Source organism: Electrophorus electricus, chromosome 2 (genome assembly GCF_041902795.1).
Source record: "Electrophorus electricus isolate QZ-2024a chromosome 2, ASM4190279v1, whole genome shotgun sequence".
Classification (NCBI taxonomy): domain Eukaryota; kingdom Metazoa; phylum Chordata; class Actinopteri; order Gymnotiformes; family Gymnotidae; genus Electrophorus; species Electrophorus electricus.
In genome coordinates, this window is record NC_137498.1 from 33,160,720 (window position 1) to 33,175,017 (window position 14,298).

Here is a 14,298-nt window from a genome sequence, read left to right on the forward strand (position 1 = left end):
TTGTCCCTTGAACTGGACAACCTATATTTTAAAATAACAACAACAACAATAGTATTTATTACTATTATTATTGTTCCATAACTGAACTTGTTCCTGATCTCGTTTTAGACTATGCCTCATATGTAGACCAAGTACAAGTCTTACAGCAGGGAAAACTTGTTGCCTGTCTCATACATTTAGCTTGTAAGGCATAAAATAAAACTGTTTTATGCCAAAAAAAAAATACAAGCCAGCCTACTATTGAAACCACTAAAAACAGCTATAACGGTTCCCCATATCAGTGTTTCTTACAGCTGATGCTGGAGTATCAGCCCTGCAGATTTTAAAGTTCTCTATGGTCTAACACCTGACTCAACTCAGCAGCCAATTATCAGTCCTTTCACAATGTTATAATGGTAAAACAGGTAGAATTCTAAAATTTACAGGGCAGTGCTACTTCAGAGACAAACTTCTGTGGACGTCCATATAGTGTGCAAAATCCTAATTAAGTAAATGTATTTTTTCCCAAATCTTCTTGTCTTTGTTGATTATGTGTATGTGTAGCTTATTAGGAGATTTCACAATGTCAGTATAAGGATGACCTCATAGTTATCACTTCCGCATATGAACAGGATGCAGAGTGTACTTCCCCCAGCACACACTCACCACATATAAACACTTATTGCCTTTGTCACCAACTGTTTCAGAGGAAAATGTCTCTCACTTAAGCCTGAGTCCCTTAGAGTCTGCCTCACACTCCACCCTCTGCTGCTCACTTCTCTTCCGTACTTTGTTGTGGCTCTAAAGGGCTTGTTTTGGGAATGGATACATGACTGAATTTTGTTTACCACTTTTATTTTTAAGGGAATAAGAAGGTTCCTGGTCCCATGGTTGCCCCAACCCTACATAATGTTCCCCAAAGTTCTAGACAAGAAATGATCGCGTCTTGTAGTATAATGCAGGCAAGAAAATTATGCATTAATCTGTATATACTTCTAATTGTAAAAAATTATTCCTGCATATATAAGACTGTATTAATGTTAACAGTAATGTTCATTCTCAGCCTGCCACACAAATTCTTTATGTTTCACAGATAGCTAAGAAACCTATTTTCTTGAACTAAAATGACAAGTTTCACTATGCTATGTTAGAGCTGGTCTTCAGATTAACTTAAATTTATTTTAGCATTTTTAACAGCATTTCTGCAGTAGATATTATCAAATACATTTGTGTGAATTTTAATAACTAAGAATAATCTCTTATCTGAGAATATAATAGAGCGGTGAAATCCAGTCTCTAGTTTATAATACATTTACAATCTGACTGTCTTAATCTGATCTAAATTATGTTGTGCTCCTGAAAAACTTTTTTTTTTCTCATAGATTTAGTCAGCACACATGTACCTACAAATATCTACTACTTTATCTGAAATACCATGTAAATGTGTTTTTAGAGCCCGTGCAATATGCAGTCAATAATGTTTGCTTTGGTGAGAAACTGGTCAGATCTGGTCTTCCTTTGTTCAGAAAATGAGTGGTTGGTGTACATCTGCTTAAGCCCTTCTAGTTATGACAAGACACTCATATGTGTGTGGTTTCCTTGACTCTGCATGCAGGAAGTCAAGTGTTATGTCTGGTGTTTTGTTTTAACACGACCATCAATGGCTAGATGTCCTGAACTGATGTGCAAGTGATTATTGGGCCAATCAGGAGTGCTGCAGTAAGCAGAGGAAGCAATGCGGACATCTAGAAGTACAAAAATGCTCAAGTGACATCCTTTTCCACATGACATGGATCTCATTCTCTATTAGTGGGCTCCATTAAATCAGATGGAAGTTGAGAAAAGAAGCATGTAGATAACATTAAATCATTGCACTAAAATCTGGGTTCATATTAAAAAACTATCACTGAATCAGAAGTACTTTAAGCATGTAGCATGAGAATGTTTTTTATGCTCCAATCACAAGGTGGCCCCAACTCACTTAAAGGTTTCTCTGATATCAGCAGCACCTGTTTCTCACCTTCTTAATATGAGAAATACGGCAACAATCTCTTGCAACGTGAACACTGGTTCTTATTGTTGTGACAGTGTTTTAGTGATGTTATGTTGATTTAAACTCAGCAAGTCTTGACTTAGAAAAAATGAACAAAATGTGATTTGAAGCTAACCATCACAAGTTCCTTCCCTTTGAATTTCCTCATAGTCTAAATATTTGCACCAATGCACCGAAAGAGAGCCATCCTCTGCCCATCGTCTATCTGAGAATTTCATAATCATGCAGGAACATGGTTGATTATGATGGTAGCATATTGCATGGATCATAGACACCTACTGTAAGGTGGTTGTAAACCCAGGTCAGCTGGGTGAAGATACCAACAGCCTACTGGGTGAGCAATCACGCTCTAACAATGGTGGGCCCATGTGCCAAACAGTTAGAGCTTGGGTCAGGTAAAACAAATGTAAAAACTAAACACCACACCGAGCATTGAAAAAGGGAGAACAAAGGATGCCAGGGGAAGAAATGGCAACCCCGATGCACTGGGGAAAACTCAAACTAAAACTTCCCAAACAAAACCAGAAAACAGGCAGGAACTTGAATGGCTAAGAGAAGCCTCCGGAGGGAGACAGACTCAAGAGGGAAAACTGGAGAGAGGAGGGGATGTGTGAAAACACAGGCAACCTCACAGCACATGAACTCACAGACCTCAATAGCTGAAGTTACCAGCTAGGCACTTTGCTCAGAACTTTGGCAAAGATCCAGCACTGAATAACTGTTCACTGGGCTTATATAAGGTCTAGCCCAGCTGTTGGGTGTTAAGTCTGACTAGTGGTGTGGTTGACTCGAGGCCTCCCTCTGGTGGGGCCTTGGCCTGGTGCCAACCATAACACCTACAAATATGAGTTTAGAACACAATATCAGAGGAAGCTCATGATTGTATAGATTGTTGAATTGTTGTCTTTCAGCCATGGATAAGTACCATTACTTGGAATGAAGAATGTGAGGGACTGTATGACAGAGCCTCTTTGGAGAGGAACATATCCCAAGGGTTGTGAGGATTCTTTTATTCTCTTATTCTCTCTGATGTGCTCCTTATGGAAGACTGTTCAATTTTGTGACCTTCAAACCAATTTTAAGTACTTTGTGTGTCTGTATTTGTGTCATATATACTCACACACACACACACACACACACACACACACATACACACAAATAAATATATATGTACATGCATATAGACATATAAAAAGAATGATGGAAAATTTTCTAGTGGGCTTCATTTTCCCCCACCCCTATTTTTTTCTAGTTTTCCTGTTTCTCATATTGCTGTTTCCTTGTGTGAAGAAATGCAAAGGCAGGAACTGCCACCCCCTCCCTGCCTACGCACTCTCTCTCTCTCTCTCTCTCTCTCGCTCTCTCTCTCTCTCTCTCTCTCGCTCTCTCTCTCTCTCTCTCTCTCTCGCTCTCTCTCGCTTGCTTCACCTCCTTAGCTTTCTCTTACACACTAGCACTGTCTCACCTGCTTAATCTAGCTCATGTGTTCACATTGTGTCTAGTGGCCAGTTTTACCTCCCCTGACCAGCGGTCAGGCTTCGTGTCGCTGCTCAATGTTTGCCTATGCTCAGCTCTCCTCTCTTTAGTTTCTGTTCTTGACGCAGCCCCTTCAGTCTACTGCAGCTGTGCAGTTCTTCTTGCCTGCTGCTAAGCTGGGCATCGGCTTCAACTTTCGTTCAGCGGTCACAGCATGGAGGCCGTGGCTCTTTACGACTTTCGTGCCACAGAGAGCGATGAGCTCAGCTTCCAGAAGGGTGACATACTCAAGGTGAGAAAATCATTTAAAAAGTTTTCAGCTAATTTGATGAAATATGTAATGTGACTAATGAGCTTTATTTTAGTTCAAATACATGATTTTGAACTTGAAACCACTGGATTTGATTTGGTTGATTGCTGTTGGATTCTGGACTCCAGTGCAGTGTTGATCTCTATTAAAATTAAGGTAACTGTGCTGTTACCTGAGCTTGGTCGATGGCTTGGTCATAGCCTACTGGTTATTTCTTTCATGCCAGATCACCAATATGGAAGATGATCCAAACTGGTACACAGCAGAGTTAATTGGAAGGAGGGGCTATGTGCCCAAGAACTATATCAATGTAAGACCGCACATGTAAGTAACAATATGGTCTAACTTCAACAGATGTTTATGGATTTGTTTTTCAGAAATTATATTATTTAAACAACACTGTGGGAAATATATTCAGACATAATTCAGTCTGTGTAGTAGCCATGAACAGCAGAGGACATAACACTGTAAGCAAGGTGGAAAGATGTGCCACTTGCAGCAGGATATAGCTCTTTTTTGATAGCAGGCTTTGTCTATTATAAGCGGCAGCCACAGTGTTACAATGTTCCTTGGATATCCTGCTAACAGATGGTTTGCGGGACGAATCTCCAGACTCGTTGCTGAGGGAAGGCTGCGGCAGCTTGAGTGTGGAGCATTCTTGGTGCGGGAGAGTGAAAGTGCACCTGGGGAGTTCTCCATGTCGGTCAGGTGCGTCAGCCCCAGCTCCTTTGGCCTGTCACCTACTTGACATTGAAGTCATTGAAGTTTCTATACTTTTTTGAGTGTGTTCTGACTGGTGAAAATTAAATAGCACATAAGAGGCAAATGAAACAAACCTTTTAGCTTCACTGGGTTTTCATGTGAAGGTGGTGTGATTTTATATGGACTTACAAGCTCCACTAAGTAAGACATCAGATAGCTATTCTGTACGCAGAGACATTGTACCTCAAGTTGTACCTCAAGACATTGTACCAGCAAGTTCTCTAGTGCGTAGGCAAAATATTATTATCTGTCGCTGCTCATTACCTCATTGTCCTGGTTGGCTGATTTGGGTTTTGGACACGAACAGCAGACACATGGGAGATCCCAGAACTGGGCCGCACTGCTCTCAGAGTTTATCAGTAGCTCCATCAGAAGATTATCAGATGATGAGAAGGGTATGAAATGTGGGAAAACCATATGCTTTGACTAAACGCGTGTCACTCCTGGGAATATAGATGTTGTAATAATAATAATAATAATAATAATAATAATAATAATAATAATAATAATAATAATAATAACCATGATTCAAAGCCCATACCATGGACTATTGTTTGGTAAAGGCCCAAGCAATAATGTTAATAAGAGGAAACCAGTTGAAGCTTGATGTGTTCTGGTAAGCCTGGCCTTTGGTGGATTATGGAGGGTTGCTTTATAAGGATCCAGATGAAAAAGCAGGTCACTGCTTCTGGGCTGATAGACGTCATCAGCCTCACTGCTCACAAAATGTACAAGTGTGGCAACCCCAGCACAGGAAGTACAATACCAGAGATCCCAGAATCCTTAAGCACAGAAATGTACACGTCCCACTGAACTCCAAATGACAAAAAACATAAATTAAAACATAAATCATAGACATCCATTACAGGGTGTAGACTTACTTTATCATTCTCTGTATTTCTGGGCTTGTGTATTTGCATGTGAGTTTTTCCAACACACTTCAGATAATAAAAAAAAAACTTTATCTAAATGTGGTCAAGGGCATGTATTTACTGCCAAGACACATGTCTAACCACTGCATGCAAACCTCTCCACCAAAGAGTTTAAACAGAACCAATTTATTGGCCTTTGCAGGTATGAGGAATCTGTCTTTGTGAAACTGGTGCTTACATAAATGGACAGATATAAAAGGCAGAATACCGAATAAGAATGTAAATCAATAGTCTGTGAAATAGTGCTTAAACAAATAGTGACTAGAGAATATAAAAAGAAGAACAGGAATCAAATTATTACAATACTACTTTGACTGCCAGCAGCACACATATGGAGACAGCAAGCTTCTACAGGGCTTTGGTCAACAACCAGCAAAGAATGTAAAGTACTTGGAAAGATGAATCACAAAAAAAGGAAACTACATTACAGTTCCACACATATGCTCTTTTAAGAAAAGTTTTGTAATACAGGAAATGTCTTCACATTCCTCAGCAGGCCATGAGCCACAGCTACTTGTTTGGGAACTTATGGAGAATTTGTCTTCCCATTACAGTGCTCATTTAAAGATCTGCTTTGGTTCCACAGTGCCTGTACATCAGTTTGCATACATTCACTGAGTTCTGGATCACCGTTATATGCACGCCATCAACGCAATGCATGTCCCAAATTGTAAGAACACTGAGAATCATGACAAAGAAAAACGTCTGTACAAGTTTCACTTACAGATGTGGGGGGGTTTTTTTGTTTTTTTTTTGGGAGAATGTGAGATTGGGGGTGGCTGGATCTCTTGAACTCCAATATTAGTTAATATTAGCTAATATTAGTTGATGGGTACAGAGTGTTAATAGGGTTATTTATTCAGTTTAATTTGCAGTATCTCTATATACTAAATAGTGTTTATTAAGCTCAGCTTAATAAACTCCCACCAGTCTAACTACAAATCAGATTCTCACATTTAAGTGTGAAATTCTTTCCACTTTTTCTTTCTCCTAGATCACTGGCCCAATCTTACAGCCTTTGACAGAAATCTCAATCTCCATTTTACACCTATTTTTAAAGAGCTGACTAAAAATAATTTAGGTAGAAGACATATATTGTCTAATATTTGTGTTTGTTTTTTCTACTAGACTGCCATTTATATTTTCCCCTATTTTTCTTGTGAATCTTTCTCAGTGTGACAGTATATATGTTGCCATAGAATCAGAGTGTGACATAAGTTTTGCAACTGCAGAAATAGAATTAGAACACTGAGATTGAGAACATTAATAAGACAGTGGTAGTCCTCTGTTTATTAAATAAATACAATTACATAATGCCATAATATTGTTTGAACACTATACTTTCTCTCCTTTTTAAATGAAATCACTGTTACAGCTTAATCCTACTCAAGAGGATGCATGACATTTGGGTATACATTTTATGTCTAGCACAGGTTTGCAATTTCTTTGTTTTTTGTTGCACAAATTTTTTTTTTGTTTGTTTGACTATGTTCTCTGTTTGTAGATAAACTTATCTGAATATGTCCAAAAATGCCTTTTTGTTCATTCAGTCAGTAACAAGGTCTTTTGCCTTTCAAACACACAAAAGAGTATTAATGCTCATATTTTGGTCCAAAACATTGGATGACCAGTTTTTTATGTCTCTAACTGGCCTAGTCTATATCTATATTTAATCCACCATAAGATATACCTCTGAGTCTTTATAAGTCTTTTTTATTTTGACCTATTTCCGATTTAAGTAACTGTAATTGCCTAGACATATGTTGGGATCTGCTTTAATTACTGTTTAGGTAGGAATTGATTGTAAATAGCTATTTAAGTGTTGTAGATGTGCTACTGCATAACATACTGTGTATTGTAATAACTCATCAACTTCTTTGCTTCCCAAATGAAATGAAAGGTCAGGGAAATGAAATTTTAATAACATAATATATCTTAATAAACTGCTAATTTAATAATAGAGTTTTTCCTCTCTTACCAGCTATGGTGATCATGTGCAACACTTCAAGGTTCTGAAGGAGCGAGAGGGGAATTATTATATCTGGGAAGAAGTTTTTTCCTCCCTCAACCAGCTGGTGGAATTCTACAAGAGTAATAGCATTGCTAAAGAAAGGACTGTCTTCCTCAGAGAAACAGAACACTCACCACGAGTAAGTGGAACATTTAATATAAATGTTTTAAGGTCAAATATTTATAGAGCATATTCGACTACATTAAGCCTGGCTGTCTAAGCAGCATGAAAATGTTTAACTGCACAAAGAGGTGTATTATATACATATTGCAGTGATTAATGTATATGCATTCATGCAAAAAGGCAAGAAACACCTATCTGTAAATTAAAATGCAAACATGAACTAGCATTTAGGTCTACATAATGAAATATCAGCAAAGGAATTCAGTACATCATCAAAATTGTGAAGTACATTTTCAAATTCTTGGAGAAAGTTCTTGTGCAAGTGTTTCAGACTGTGAGGTTATAGTAGTGCTCAGAGCTGAGGGGCAAAGCAGTCATCACTGAGTCATAGACTGGTGTCTTTGATTGTTTCCATCAGAGGCCCCATCATGTCCGAGCACTGCAAGACTACAACACACAGCACAACTCGCAGCTGGCCTTCCAGCAAGGTGATATCATAGACCTGCTTGACTGTTCAGACCAAGAGTACTGGAAAGGCCATTGCCATGGCCGTGTGGGCTTCTTCCCCAGAGAGTATGTGAAGCCCATTTACCACTGACTTCTCGTGACACCTTAATTGTGGGGACCTAATTTACATGCGGACTAGAAACCAATATCCGAAGAGTTAATGTAGTGTCCGAGCTGGTGCGAAAGGTAAAGGTCATGGCTGGCAACTTTCAAAGAAGAAAACGATGAGAAACAATGTAACCATTTTCATTTAGCCACTACACTGTAAAAGCAATGATGGCATCACAAAAAGATTTTTGGACTATTTATGCCCTTTGATAAAAGGAAGAAACATTACTAAGAGAGCAATAGAAAACAGAATCCACCTTTTTGAATTCTCTGAAGTTCAGTGCATTTATAAAAAATTCAACCATCTTACTATGGCTAGTCTTTTCCATCTTAGTGTTTACATGAATGCCACTTAAGAAGGAAAATATAGTGGTTGACATTATGTTTCAAGTTATTTTATATCTAAAAAATGCTAGAAGCATAGCATCTTCAAGCTAAGATCCAAGACTGTTTGTTGCTGTCCTCCAAAAACAAAACATTTATGCAGTAATCAGTGGCATCATCAACTAAATAAAGGCTGGTGGCAGGTATATGTATAAAGATATGCAAGTAATCATATTTTCTTATATGAAACTGAATCAAACCATGCTGCTTTTTAAGCCAGTTCACTCGCTCCCACGTCCCTCCAACACCGCCAAACCTACGCCTGATGCTGCTCACAGGCCCACATGCTATCAAATGTAACATTTGTGGCATATTCTTTGTGCACTTGAATCGATTTGTTCAAAACGGGGTGTATTTTCATTATTTACATCGTACTTAATGTATATCTACTTTATTATTTTAGATTTTTTTTTCTTTTTTCTCATTTTGTTATCTAAAATATCTTGTCACATATTTGAATTCCATGTGTCAACTATTAGTAGCAAAAATGTAAATAAATGTGTTAAAGATGAGTCATTTGTTGATTTGTTTTGCTTTAATTCTACGTGATCATGTATAACTTTGTCCTATACTGACGGAGGAGCTAGATAAGAATCGCACCTCACTCTACTGCGAGGCCAAAGGAAATACTTTCAAACTGGCATGAACTTACTCTAGCTAAGGTAAGGAATGAAACGTCGGGAATGCTGGCTTGGCGAATTTCTCAGCACACAGCAACATCTGACGAAGACTAGAATCGGGCCAAGTATATCTTTGAGCTTTGCGCATTATTCATGAAATCACGCAGCGACGTTGGAGAAATACTGTAGTCTTGTCATAAAGTCTACTGCATCGCGTGACTGGGCGTGTGCGCAGGTAAGGCTACTGGTCAGCATTGTGGTTTGGGAAAATACCAGCGCGCCATAAGCGAGGGAAGCCTATAGCGCCGACTCAGTGCAAGAAGTTATGGATATGCGTGAGGCTTTTACAGGTGGTCAACTCCGGTCAGCTATCAGGTTTTAATTAATACCAAGTCATAAACTATTTCTTTTTGAATGTACATTTTATTTGTCAAGATTATTTTTTCCCTGGTTCTTTGATAATGGCTCTGTCTCAGATTATGTGTTTGGATGACAGTTACATCAATTTGTGCACCAATGAGTCCAAGCCGGATTTCTTCTACAGTGAGGACCAAAGGCTTGCGCTGGAAACACTTATAAATGATGGCCAAGAAAGGTTTGAAGAGTACGTAAAAACTAACAGTATTCGTCCATTTCTATCTGAACTGGAACTCGTTCAGTTGAACAGATCCGTGGAACTGTACACCTGTAATGGGGACAGTGACGCAGCGGAGTTATCTCTCCGGTACTGGCCAGAACGTTCCGATTACTCGCTCCCAGATCTGGACATAGGGTGGCCAACTTCCACATCCCGTGTCCCGTGTGACCCGTGTCAACGTGTACGCACAACCGCCTTTGGAGGGTCAGACACATATTAAAGAGATTATAAGAAAGATGATAGTTCAAGCGCAAAAGGTAAGATCATCCGAAACCAATAGCCTATGTATGTTCGAGGTATAAAGGGCCATAAAGGGACTTTCCTTTCCCATCGATTAGGCTTGTTTGGTGACTGGTAAACCTAAGTCAAATAAGTCCTCTTAGTTGCTCTCATTATTGGTGGAGCAGACAGGATACCCAGAGGATACACTAGACACTCATACTTATTTTGTAGGCTAAATACATAAAGTTTCTTTCAAGTAAGAAATGTAAATATGGGATTTTTGTTTTGACATCAGTAGATTATTTCAAGTTACTGTATGTGCTACAAGGGCCATAGAGCATTTTTACAGAAAACAATTTGGTTATGTTTATGCTGATATTACAGAAAATTTATTTAAGTAGCAAAATGCAATGACACTTTTAAAAATCTCCCTTGGCAGGTCATTGCTATTGTCATGGACTTATTTACAGACCTTGACATCTTTAAAGATCTCTTGGATGTGAGCTTCAAGCATAAAGTGGCTGTATACATCATGCTGGAGTCTGCTGGAGTCCCACACTTCCTGAAAATGTGTGAGAAAGCAGCAATGCACACAGGACACCTCAAGGCATGTCACATCTTTTCCAGATTTTATACTGCAGTCATACATTTGCCCTGGTAACCATCCTTTAATTGCCTTAATGGTGGTGGTACCTTAACCCACCACTTCATTATTATAAGACAGTAAGCCAAAAAACTATTCAGACAAATTATGAAACAAATGATTTGAATGGCTATCCAGGCAACCCTGAGGCAAAACCAAGCCAGGCTAAGTGTTACTTTATTTTCTACTGCTGCCTGAGCTGAAGGCTTTGTTCCTCAGACCAAGAGAGGACACTGTTAATTCCAGTTAAGCATGCCAAAACACTTTTAGGATTTTCAAAAAGAACAGATATTGTACCTTTGAGAGCAAGGTGCCAATATGCTGTATAGAAAATGGTGCTCATCAATTGTGCATACAGGACAAATGCTGCTATAAGACATATATACTTCAAAACAAGTTGTTGTAAGAAATAGATGATAATATAAGGCACCATTGGTAAAAGCTACTGGAAATATCCCCCCTCAAACACCACAGTCATATCCTAAGATAATGCAGAACTCATAATATGGCACTGGTCATCTATACTGACATGTGATGCTGTTGGCGTAAAGTCACCTTTCTGCAAAACCAGAAGGAATGAGAACATGTTGAACCTGTTCAGACACTTACACAGTAAAAAAAAAAAAATTAAAATTAAAAAAACACAGAAAATTATTTCTGACATTAGCATAAAATCTAAGTGTTTTATTACAAACTTCAAATGTGAACAATTAGGATTATAGATTTTTTAATGGTTTTTTTTTTGGATAAGTATACTTTCATTGTAAACATGCAAAAACACACATATGTACAGGAACAATGCACTAGATTGTAGACTTCTTAGCAATGCAGAGCTCTAAATATATTCACACTAGTTACACAACTTTTTTTTCCAGGGTGTCTTTGTACTGCATGTATGATATGTCCAAAGAGTGTCAGAAACATTCCTTTCATTGTTCAAGGAAGCTACTTTCACCTGTGAAATAATGTACCTATAAACACAGTGTAATTGTTTATGTCTATAGTGTGCTGCTTATTTTTGTTTTGGTTTTATATTTGTTTGTTTTTTCATTCTAGAAATTGAGGGTGCGCAGTATCAGAGGAATAGAGTTTTTCACACACACATCAAAGAAAGTGTGTGGAAGCCAAAGTCAAAAGTTCATGTTTGTTGATGGAGACAAAGCAGTGTCAGGGTCCTACAGGTGAGACTATTCCTGTATTTCTGTGTATCTGTTCATCAAACGTTTTATTAGAGCAAGCGGAATGAGAGTGCAGACATCAAATCTGCTTTTGCCTTTGATAAAATGTTCGGCTACATGTAAATCTCTTACTTATTTCTTTTATCTTACTTACTTATATTTTGTTTACTTATCTTACTTGGTGGTCACCTTTGCTAAATATGAATGACTGGGACTTAAATATTTTTTCAGTTATTTCTCGTGTCTAATACAAAAGGATTTTTTCATTTCAGTTTCACATGGACTGCCTCCAAACTAGACAGAAACATAATCACTGTGCTTTCAGGTCAAGCCATGGATGCATTTGATAAATTGTTCAAGGACATGTATGTGATGTCTAATGCTGTAAACCTACACAAGATTAATCTGGACACAGAGCCCAAGCCAGAACCAGCCTTTCAGACAGCACCTGTTCTCTTGCCTTCTGCCACCGTTGCCCTGAAGCTCATCAACCCAAAATATGCTCTGGTTTGCAGCAACCACACACCTTCTAAAAAGGACACAGCCAAGATTGAAAGCTTTAAACAAATGAAAGCGTGCCAGAGGTTCCACTAATTCATCCTGGACTACTACACCTGGAAAAGGTCAACATGATCGACTACCTACCTATTTGGCCTATGCCTGATCCACGAAGTGATGTCATTGGCTTCATAAATATAAAACACTACAATAAACCACAACAAGCCCACCTCATGCATTCAGAGTTCTTTGAGGTCTCAAAGGCAATCCAATTCAAGGACCCCTTCCACATACCAGAGGAGAGCCTGCCTGAAAGAGCTGGTGCCAGAACTGCACTCGAGTACCTCTCTCCTGCTGTTGTACTAGTTAATGAACAGCATCCTCAAACTGTACCAGTGGAAAAGAATACATATGGTAAAATTTTGAACAAATGCAACTTACACCTAGCAGCCAAAAAGTAGTGTCTGAGCTTCTGTCACGTACTCCTAAGAGTAGATAAGCTCAGAACAATGTCAAAGATATGAGGCACATGACATGGAAAAGCACATGGACTCCTTAGCTGAGCAGGGAGCAGAAATTCATGCTTTGAGTCAGAGCTTTAGGGAAAAAGTCGCAGCCAGCTTGAGTTGTCTATTGTGTACAGATTCCCTAATATTAGTGAATCCACCATTATGTTATGAAACATTGTCTTTTAGTGTTGCATGTAAACCATCTTCACCAGCACCCAAAGTAACTCATACCTTGTTTGCATACTCTGAAGCTACTTCAGTCAGCCAAACCTGTAACAAGGCTACAGAGCCTATCACCAGTAAAACAGCTGTCAAAGACAATCAGAGACAAAATTTAAAGGTCTAGAACCAACTGACATGAATGAAACAGATAGTAGAGATTTGTATCATGCCAAGACTCCTAATCATGACTCCAGTTGTTCCTCCATGTCAGAGGAATACTTTGAGTGCAGTGACTCTCATACTGATTCTGGATTTGAAGGCATGGCTAAAGGAATGCAGCTCAGCTGCGGGCTTTCAGAGAAGAACTGGGGCCTAGATGACTCTCATATCACTGGCACATGTTGCATGTCCTCTGTAGCACTGCAGCTCCAGCATTGCAAAGACATGACTATAACAGCTACCACATGTAAGCAGGAGTCAAGACATGAGAGCTTCAGAGAAATGGAGGATGCTCAGCACCACCTTGGATCACAGGAGCAATGCGAATACCAAGAGATGAGAGTGATGATGATTCACAAGCACTTAGAGCTTGAGGGAGCAGCAGCAGTTCTAGCAAACAAAACTGATGGACTGTCTGATCCGGTTTACAAAGCTGACAAGCAGCAAATTCCAGTAACAGATGCTAGTGCACAACTAGGATCAGAAAGCAAATGACTTGGGAGCACACTGAAAGATAAGATTGACACACGAGTAGAATCTGAGAATAAGGCAAAATGCCGGGATGTGAAGGTTGAAAAACTGCCTCTACACAAATTAGCAGCTGAACCATATTCAGGAGTAAACAATATGGTTTGTTTCAAATCCAAGGAAGTGATAGTGATAAATCACATATACCAGAAAACAGAACACATATAGTGCTACAGGATAAAGAACCTGCACCTGTTACAGCAGTGCAGGAAAGTTCCAAGGCTCAGCCCATAATGTCTTCGGAAGCAGTGAATGTACAGATAAAGCCCATACTCCACTCAGGATTCAATTACATATCAGACCATAAATCTGCAGTTCTGGTGAATGATGTCAAGCATCCCAAAGGCCAGGAGGAAGGGACTGCTATCCACATGCTTTTCAAGAGCAACACCAGTGCTAAAAGACTGCATGAAGAGAATTCCAAACCTCCCACCAAC

The 14,298-nt window shown here is 39.0% G+C and overlaps 2 protein-coding genes across 2 annotated transcripts; both read left to right on the top strand.

Moving 5' to 3' along the window:
• Positions 1–3,358: 3,358 nt before the first annotated feature.
• Positions 3,359–9,157, top strand: grapa (GRB2 related adaptor protein a). Its single transcript, XM_027022234.3, has 5 exons — positions 3,359–3,800; positions 4,045–4,142; positions 4,407–4,526; positions 7,494–7,662; positions 8,065–9,157. Exons 1-5 carry the CDS (start codon positions 3,723–3,725, stop codon positions 8,242–8,244), a joined length of 645 nt encoding a protein of 214 aa, XP_026878035.2. The 5' UTR covers positions 3,359–3,722; the 3' UTR covers positions 8,245–9,157.
• Positions 9,158–10,138: 981 nt separating this feature from the next.
• fam83ga (family with sequence similarity 83 member Ga) lies at positions 10,139–13,828 on the top strand. The gene is given in 6 exon segments (XM_081706179.1): positions 10,139–10,159; positions 10,564–10,731; positions 12,000–12,064; positions 12,218–12,507; positions 12,510–12,857; positions 13,386–13,828. Coding segments are annotated over 6 exon segments (1,335 nt in total).
• Positions 13,829–14,298: the final 470 nt, after the last annotated feature.

Coding starts and splice junctions, on each gene's coding strand:
- grapa (XM_027022234.3), top strand. CDS start 3,723: ATGGAGGCCGTGGCTCTTTACGACTTTCGTGCCACAGAGAGCGATGAG. Junction 4,143..4,406: donor ATCAATGTAAGACCGCACAT/GTAAGTAACAAT, acceptor TCCTGCTAACAG/ATGGTTTGCGGGACGAATCT. Junction 7,663..8,064: donor AAACAGAACACTCACCACGA/GTAAGTGGAACA, acceptor TGTTTCCATCAG/AGGCCCCATCATGTCCGAGC.